Source organism: Peromyscus leucopus, chromosome 15 (assembly GCF_004664715.2).
Source record: "Peromyscus leucopus breed LL Stock chromosome 15, UCI_PerLeu_2.1, whole genome shotgun sequence".
NCBI classification, from domain to species: domain Eukaryota; kingdom Metazoa; phylum Chordata; class Mammalia; order Rodentia; family Cricetidae; genus Peromyscus; species Peromyscus leucopus.
Genome location: NC_051076.1, coordinates 42,954,480 through 42,964,406, shown reverse-complemented (window position 1 = coordinate 42,964,406; position 9,927 = coordinate 42,954,480). Strand labels below are relative to the sequence as shown.

Sequence of the window (9,927 nt, the reverse complement as noted above, 5' to 3'; positions counted from 1 at the left end):
ACTAGTTATTTAGAACATAATTAAGAGTGAAAAAATAAGTAAAGGAAGTGTTATAGATTCCAAATGTTATCAAAACTACCTGGTCTATCTTCTTTTCCACTTAAACAGTGCTGAAGTTGGATCTTGGGATCATAGGGTAAAAATTCCATGAATATGTTAATCAACTCATGAATTTATTGACTAATTGGTCATAGGTTACTGTTAGAGTGTCTGGTTATTAAAGCAAACCCTACCCAACAAATTTGATGTTCTACCATGGAATATATTCTACCACTTAGGACTTCAGGTGAAAAAAGCACTCACAATATCCATGAGTTTTGTTTTAACTTTCCTTCACTCTATTGTTTACAGAGTATCAGGTCTGTGGTATAAATTGGGTTAATTCATCTAGCAAAAGTAAACATAAAAATAAGCATTTTGATTATATTTATATAGTTTTAGAAACAGTGAATAATGTGCAACTATGATTATAAAAAATTTCTGTGGGTTTAAATTTCTTCATATGTGTGTGTGTGTGTGTGTGTGTGTGTGTGTGTGTGTGTGAAAATCTTCATGCATCAAACATTTTGGTTAAAGATCAACTGTGTACCAAATACAGATAGACCACAGTCAATTTGGTATTTGAAATGTCACAACCTATGTATTCCTACATGCATATTTTAGCTCATGATTCAGAAGAACCTTCCTCCAGCAGTTGTAAACCTATTGCTTAGTACCCAAAAAGTCAACAATTAGTATCAACTGTATCTGAATGCCCTTAGTACTCAAAAGATCATTAAAACTTCTTCCTTACTCTTTAATTCAGATCAGATTGTTTTGAGTTCCAGACATCTTTGAACAAGCATCCAGATGTTCCTGTCTTGATGGTTTTGTGGATCTATTTTTCCTTCTTCCTATTTCATTCTCTGAATTCTTCATGTTCTCCACATTTTGGTCTTTAATCAAGCTGGTTCAGTTTCATTCTTTTTTCTAATATACTCCAGGTAAATATGTGACTAAAACAACAAAACTAACACTGGTTACAAGATGACAAGCTTAAAAGAGACTATCAACCATAAAAATATTTAGATAATTACATATACCTTGTAATAAAATCTAACAGAGGCTCTCAAACAAACATATCTTAAATCCAACTACAACATTCCTACTTTCTGAAACAACAAATGATCAAAATTCCATGAAAAAAAATGTTTCTACAGGCCTTATTTTACAAACAGTCCATGAAATGACTTTCCTTTTTTTTTTTTTTAGTTTTGTGCTTTTTTTCGCACAGAAATATTTGTACATTTACTTCTTTGCATTTTTTAAATATTTTTATTTTATAAGTAATTTAATTTTTCATATCTGTCAAGGATTCCCCTGTCCTCTGTAGCACTCATCTTAAAAGTTCTTATCAATAAAAACAAAGCTGAAGCCAGGTATTGGGGTGAATGCTGGAAGATCAGAGAAGCAGAACAAGCCACAGCTACCTCACCTAGCCAGTTGCTCAGATGATTCTGTTTCCTCAGCCTGGAAGCCTCTGAGTCCTCATCCAGAATGAATCTTAGTTGAACTGCTGCTCAAAACCCTGAAAGCTTAACCAGCCAAATGCTTCCAGTTTCTCGTCTTATATATCTTTCTGTTTTTGCCATCACTCTCTGGGATTAAAGGCTCGCTTTCTGGAATTAAAGGCTTGTGTCACCATGCCTGGCTGTTTCCAATGTGGCCTTGAACTCACAGAGATCCAGATGGATTTCTGCCTCTGGAATGCCACCATTTTCTAGCCTCTGTATCTAGTGGCTGTTCTGTTCTCTGACCCCAGATACGTTTATTAGGATGCACAATATTTTGGGGAACACAATACCACCACATTTCCCATTTTTTGTCTAAAATTTTTTAAAAAGCTTATAACTAATACAAGAAAAACTCTTCAATAAGTATATACAATATATACAGTCAAGAATTACATTAACAATGTCTAGTCCCTTAACATTTGATAGATTCAGACAAAAAACTCCATTATATATATTAACAATGTTCAGTCCAGTAACATTTGATAAACTGACAAAAAATTATCATTATCCTATTTAAAACATGTAGGTACTTTTTTTTAATGTGACAAGTATATTTTAATATTTAAGCTTTCCATTTTAATTTTAATATATTAAACATAGGTATAATCCACAGAAGCAAAAAGTGTTGCGTGTCCTAATTAACTTGTTTTTTTTTATATATATATATAAACAGTTTATTTACTCTAAACAGCAACACAGACAGAACGCCATATAAACACAAAGGAAGTGGTGCAGAATGGAGACGCTGGCCAACTTTGGATCTGAGGCTCATAAGCAACAGCCCAGGTTTCTGAGGAGGATGAGGTGGGGAGGGAGGGACAGTATGGTTTTGTCACACAGCCAGCTGGAGGCCAGAGCTCTCAACAGTGGGAAGCATGCCTGCATCTGAGCGCAAAGAAACTAGCTCCTAGCTCTTAGGGGCTTACCAAGTACAAAATAAAAGCAAGTTTTACATAACAATCAAAAATACAAAAGACTGAAGGAAGAGACCCTGTATGAAAAACTGGGGCAATTCAGCGAATTGAGACTGAATGTACCAGTGGCGGGAATGGAAAATGGCACCCGCTCAACCTTCCCAGGCGACTAGTAACTGTATGCAGCGACTTAGATCTGCAAAAGGTTGTAAACAAGTTCTTGCCAAGCCAATCCCTTCCTCGTCATGGAGCCACAGGGCCGCTGCTTATGAGGGGGCAAACTTCTTCGCTTGTGCTCGAACCCTTTTCTCATATTCCACTCTGTTTTGGCAGTAAATTGTGTAGGCCTCTGCTTGAGCTGGGTCTTGAATATTTGGTTCATTTAGAAGTTCTTGTATTCCTAATAAGATCTGTTTGATCTTGATAGCTGGCCTCCAGTCCTTGTCTTCCTCCAGGATGGACAGGCACACTGTGCCAGAAGGATACACGTTTGGGTGAAACAGTGGCGGCTCAAATTTACATTTTGGTGGTGAGGACGGATAGTCATCTTTGAAAAGCATCCACAGTTTGAAACAAGCCTCCTTCCCATGGCGTCCCCTTCTTTCCAGGGATAGCGCACTCCCAATTCATCAGGTTCATCGTGCCATCAGGGTTCTTTGTTGGGACAGCCACAAAGCCAAAAGGGTGGTCCTTCCTCCAAGCTTTCCTTTCCTGGGCAAGTCGGCTGAAGGCGATCCCCGACATATTCAAAGTCCCTGGGCGACCGCGGCCCGGACCATCGCGGCGGTAGAGGCAGTGGCGCTCTAACTTGTTTTTTTTTTTTTTTTTTTAAGACTTACTTATTCTGCCTACATGATACACATCGGAGATGGTGCAGATTAAGATGTTGGCCACTGTGGCTGCTTGAACCTCTGGAGAACACAGTCTCTACCTCTGAGCCATCTCCAGCTCCCCTAATTAACTTGTAATGATAAAGAGTCTTAAAGTCCCCAAGCTCTGGACTGGTACATCACATAGCCCTAAGGACAGCACTGGGTCAGTCAACACCCTGTGCCTTTAACCCTGACCTGCCATGGCTACCCATGTTGCAGTCTTCAGAGCCTACTAGTCTACTGCTGAGTTCAGAGTGTTGCAAGTATCAGACATTAGCATCCTCACCGTTTATCGGCTTCATTGAGATTTCACTGACAAAAAAAAAATGAAAAATGAAGTTGTATACCTTGATATTTTGGTATCCAGATACATTGTGAAAGGATTATATACAGCGATTGAACATATCTATTATCTCTGCATGACTGCTACTTTGTGCATACATATGTGAGTGCATGCATGCAAAGTGCTCATCACATCTATCCTCTTAGCAGGCTACAAGTGTGTATTATCTAACTAAGCCTGTACTGTTTGACCATTTTCTTATTCCTCTCATTAAGGGAACAGGCCTGTGGCAACACCACAAACTTGGGTTATCTTTCCATTTATTTATCTACTCTAATTCCTTTTCCATGTGTACCTCTTCCTCCTTCTTCGTTCAATTTTTTTTTATTTTTCTTTATTCATAAATTTTCTACTCACTCTACATACTATCCACAAACCCCCTCCTCCCTCCTCCCACCCTCCAGCCCTCTTTCGGAAGCAACCCCACAATCCCACATCCCCCAAATCAAGGTCTCCCATGGGAAGTCAGCACAGCCCAGCACACCGAGCCTAGGCAGGTCCAAGCCCCTTCCCACTGCATCAAGACTGTACAGGGTGTCACACCACAGGCACCGGATTCCAGAAGCCTGCCTATAGACTAGGGACAGATCCCAATCACCCAGGCTTGGTGCCCCCCAAACAGTTTGAGGCAAACAACCATCTTCTGTATACAGAGGGCCTAGTCCAATCCCCTGGAGGTTCCACAGTCACCAGTCCACAGTTCATTGGCTTCCACTAGTGTGGCCAGTCATCTCTGCACATCCTCCCATCATGATCTCAATGTTCCTCACCTATAGTATCTCTCCTCTCTCTCATCAATTGGATTCCTGGAACTCAGCCTGGTGCCTGGCTGTGGATCTCTGTATCTGCCTCCATCTGTTACTGGACAAAGACTCTATGATGACAGCTACATTATTTGCTAGGCAGGTCACCAGAGTAGAACAGTCCAGGGACCCTCTGGACCACTGCCAGCAGACCAAGGTGGGGTCAACCTTGTGGATTCCGGAGAGCCTCCCCAGCACCCTGCCTCTTCCTATTCCCATGATGTCTTCATGTATCATGGTATCTTCCACCTTGCCCTCCCACTCTGTCACTGTTCAAGCTCAACCCTCCCATTTTCCTATGCTCTCTTCCTCCACTCCTCGCCCTCTGCCACCACCACCTCCCTCCCGCCCCCAGTTCACTCATGTAGATCTCATCCACTTCTTCACAGGATCATCCATGTGTTCCTTCTAGGGTCTTTTCCTGTTAGCTAGCCTCTCTGGGATTGTGGATTGCACTCTGGCCATCCCTTCCCTCCCATTTAGTATCCACTTATGAGTGAGTACATACTATGTTTGTCCTTCTGAGTCTGGGTTACCTCACTCAAGATGATATTTTCTAGACCCATCCATTTGCCTGCAAATTTCATGATATTATTGTTTTTCAAGTAGTTCCTTTTTAAAAGTAGATTCAGTAATTGACCTTTTTATCTGATCATATTCATATTCTCTCGTTTTTCTTTTCATAATAGATTCAATAATCTACCTTTTGTCATTTTTATATCTTCCTCTTTTTCTCTTTAGAGTAGATTCACTGATCTTCCCATTTATCCTATTATTTCTTTATCTTTTTTTCAGAGTAGATTCAATGATCTACCTCATATCTATATTCTCCTTATTCTTTTTTAAAGAAAAACTCTGAATCTAATCTCCTTGTTCAGCTTTTTACCTGACTGTTTACAATTAACAACTTGTAACCAACCATCATAAACAATGACAATTATCCATAAGCCATTGAATAACCAAAAAACATCCACCCTACCTCTTGGGAATATGGGCATCATTTTCTTAAAAGTACTTCCTGCTTTCTGGGGGTGAAGACTTCTTTAGGGAATCCTGAAAAGAAAATTTTTGAGTTAATTGTCAAGTCCTGTATCATTTGTCCAGTCACTGTATAATGAGAAAATGCAGGACCTGTTTCAAGTCCTTGTTCAAGTAGTCTGTCAGGTTGGACCATCTCAGCTAGCCATCTCAAAATTGTCCTGAGTAGTTTGTGGTCCAAAGTCTATCTTTTGGTGGTGTTAATCAGCTTAATGGCTTTACCATAGTCCATGTGGAATCATTGTTGTGGGATCCTGTCATCTTTTTGAAGATTTCAAAGTCACTGTTAGGCGTGTTCATGATTCCCTGCAGACTTTTTTTTTTTTTTTTTTTTGCCTCCTCTGTGGTTTGGAGTAATCACAGTCTGATAAATGTCTGTCTCTCAGAACCATGAGTGTTCTTCCCTAGAACAGATATCTTGACAGCAATTTCTCCCCACCATTTCTCTTGCCAAACTTTTCAAAACTGACCTTTGCCAATGCTTTCTTGAAACATGATGGTCCTGGGAATTCTTCTCTGAACAGACAGCAGTAAATCCTCCATCCTTGGTAGCAGCATCATTGTAGTCACCAACACGATGAGAAGGAGCCAGCAAATCAAAGCAGCAGCAGCTGCCTCCATGGTCCCACGGTCAAAGCTTCTCCTTAGCAAGCCTCCCAGGCTGGCCTCAAACTTGGAATCCTCCTGCCTCTGCCTCCTTCAGTAAATCCTACTGGCATGTGCCACCACAACTGGCAACATGTAGCTCAGGTCTGAGCTGCTGAGCTGGGGCCCACAAATGGCATCCAACATGGGGCAAGAGTTTCCACCTAAAATCTAAAAAAAAAAAAAAAAAAAAAAAATGCTAAAAACAGCTTTTTATTTATCTCTCTCAAGTTAGCAACAACCTGCTGGGTTTGAGCAACTATGGCGGGTTCCTGGCATTTGCACTTGACCTGCAGTATGGTGGGAATGAGGCATCTACAAGCGCACATTACACTGCGTGGTAGATTTAGTCTTTGCTAGTACAAAAAGAAAGGAGGTTTCTGGGCTACATGCTGCTTTAATAAAAGCATAGACCCACTGCTTCTGATAGTTGATTGTACACGTGGCTCTAAACTTAGAGCTGGAGGCAAACTATAACACCTCCATGTTGGGAAGCTGAGGTAGGCGGAGCCAACAGCCACAGCGACCGTTTCAGTCTTAGAAATACTGCCGTTTAAAGCAGTAAGTTCACAATAAGACAGATTCAGATGGAATAATTTACAATGTATGTAAATATAAATGTAGGCTTGAAAAAGAGAGAAAAAGAAATATATGCAGTTATATAAACAAATATATAGTTTTTTTAAAAAAAATAAAGTCTTTAAAGAGATAGTAATGGTAGTATAAAAAATTAAGCCACATAAAGATGGATATTACACAGAGAAACTGGATTGTGTTGTCTTTGGGATTTTTAACTGCAGAAAAACATTTGATCATAAAAGCTGTTAAGTTAAGCCAATATGTATATTTTAAAGATACCTTGACTTCAAAATTTAGATATAAGGATATGTTGCTTTGGAAAGGAGGCTCTGCTTTTGTTTTCACAGAAATTCAGAGGCTATGGATTAGTTCCAGATTAAGATATATCAGATTTGACCAGCCAAGACTCCCTGAAAGGGCTCGATGACACCATGGCCCAGATGATCCAACATCCAGAACGGTTTCTAGGCAAATGGCTCAGATGATACACCCTCACGTACTACTCTATGGTTCTAAAATTTTCTTTGCGCCCCCATAAGATACAGTGCCCCTCTCCAGCAGGAAGTAGTAAGAGAAGCTACACCCAAATTCCCAAGTACACCAAGCTGGCTTTGGAGATGGAATTGGCTCACTCCTTCTCTAATCCCAAACATATTGCTAAAAAAAAAAAAAAAAAAAAAAAAAAAAAAAAAACTAAGAAATTCTTTTGTCCCATATTAGAAGAGCCCTCTGGAACAGAGAAAAACCAATATTTTTATTTAAATCAGGTTGATTATAAATGCAATCTCTTTCTAAAGAAGAAAAGCGGATATGATATAGATATGATAGGATGAAAGGGTAGATTATTGTATCTAATTTTAAAGACCAACTTGTTTAAAATGTCTTACATTGCTATGGATTTTAGTTTATTGATATAAGTTTAAACTTAATTTTGTTATTCTGTATATATATGTATATATATATATATGTGTATACATATATATGTATATATATATGTGTATATATATACATATATATGTGTATATATACATATATATACATATATTCTTGTTTGAGGTATTTTGTTTATGTAATTAAAAATACAGATTAATAATTAGTCTTCTATGATAGTCATACTTACAGTCATGTTGTTTTCTAGGTATAGATAGATATAATTCAATTAGGTAGGTAATCTTCAAACACATCAAAGACCTACAGAATATGGCATTAAACTATTTTTAAAAATTTAGGCTTTCTGGACAATGAGCAATGTCTGCTCCTGGCAACACTGATTTACGTCAAAGAGGAGGGTGGGCATTGAATACACTCCATATGGACTTTATCTTCTTCTTGGCAAAAATAGCCATTTGGGCAAGAAACTGGACTGCTTGAAAAAATGTATTGACTGGACATGCAGGACCCATAGGAAGGTGACCACTGAATTTTGTTTGGCAAAATAGTCCTTCAGGGTCTTGCTTCACAGAAGAAACTTCCAGACATTCTACAGGACACAGAGAAAAGGGACTGATAGACTCTAGACCTGTGGGCTGAAGACAGATGCCCCAACTTTACAAAGGAATATTAGGTGACTGTCCAGGCTGCCAGCTGTCTCTGTCTATCTACTCTTGCAAGACTCCTGAAAATTGCTTTCATCCTTTTCCCATTTCTCAGGTAATATTATATCTGGTATTTGATGTAGATAAAAACTAGATAGTTAAAAATTTCCTTAGTTATGATAAAAGATAAGTTAGATATGAAACCTTAGACTCACAAATATAGCATAGATAAGATATCTTCTTTAATTTTGCCAAATACAAATAGACTAGATATTTTAACTGTAATTCTTGCTAGATAACTGTTTTATTATATGTAATTTTACCATGTGAAAGTTAAAACCTTCCTTTTTGAAAAAAAGAAAAGGGAAGTGCTGTGGATATTGTTCTCTATAAATAAAATGCTGATTGGCCAGTAGCCAGGCAGGAAGTATAGGCAGGACAAGCAGAGAGGAGAATTCTGGGAAGTGGAATGCTGAGCCAGCTGCCACCATGAAAAGCAAGATGTAAGGTACTGGGAAGTCACAGGCCATGTGGCAACTTATAGACTAATAGATATGGGTTAATTTAAGATATAAGAACACTTACAAGAAGCCTTCCATGACCATACAGTTTGAAAGCAATATAAGTCTCTGTGTGTTTACTTGGTTGGGTCTGAGCGGCTGTGGGACTGGTGGTGAAAGATTTGTCCTGAACGTGGGCCAGGCAGGTAAACTCTAGCTACAGTCCTCCCTCCTCCCACCTCCCAGTCTTCCCCCCTAACCCATGCCCCATTCCTAGCTCCTCCGAGGTAAAGTCTCCCCTGGGGAGTCAGCCCAGCCTGGTACATTCAGTTGAGGCAGGTCCAATCCCCTCCTCCCTACACCAAGGCTGAGCAAAGTTTCTCAGCATAGGCCCTAGATTCCAAAAAGCCAGCTCATGCACCAAGGACAGGTCCTGGTCCCACTGCCTGGAGGTCTCCTAAGCAGTTCAAGCTAATCAACTGTCTCACTTGTCCAGAAGACCTGGTCCAGTTCCATGGGGTCTCCTCAGACATTGGTTCACACAGTTTATGTGTTTCTACTAGTTTGGCTGTTTGTCCCTGTGCTTTTTCCAATCATGGTCTCAATATCTCTTGCTCATATAATCCCTCCTCTCTCTTACTGATTGAGCTCCTGAAGCTCCACCTGGGGTTTGGCCATGGATCTCTGCATCTGCTTCCATCAGTCACTGAATTAATTTCCTGATGGATAATCTACCAAATATTACAATGTTGGTACAGAAAAACTATCCACATATAGATCATTTGAGGGCATACAAATGAAAATTGGGACCTAATTTGTCTGTAATATCATTTTGTAGTGGAAGAAATATAAAACGGCTATAATGAAAATATAGCCACAGTTGTTTAGTTTATATTAGAAATCAGACTGTGGTGGAGTTAAGCTATGGATTATTAAGACCTTATAAGCTCTGTCAACTCTCAGTGGTTCTTGCTCCCAAACTGAATAGTATAGTCAATCAGCTTCTGATGTGATGATACACAATAACAATTTTCAATCAGTCCTCATGCTTATTATGCTCTGTCTATAATTGGCACAATATTAGTGGTAATGGGAATTACCAAAAAATCTGTGGATCTATGTCAGCAGTTTGACAAATAGCCTCA

General features: G+C 39.3%; 1 protein-coding gene across 1 annotated transcript; it reads right to left on the bottom strand.

Annotated features, from left to right (window-relative positions):
• Nucleotides 1-2,626: 2,626 nt before the first annotated feature.
• LOC114696769 (SUMO-conjugating enzyme UBC9-like) lies at nucleotides 2,627-3,238 on the bottom strand. Its single transcript, XM_037211062.1, is given in 2 exon segments — nucleotides 2,627-3,039; nucleotides 3,041-3,238. Coding segments are annotated over 2 exon segments (477 nt in total). The 5' UTR covers nucleotides 3,212-3,238; the 3' UTR covers nucleotides 2,627-2,733.
• Between the last annotated feature and the right edge of the window lie 6,689 nt (nucleotides 3,239-9,927).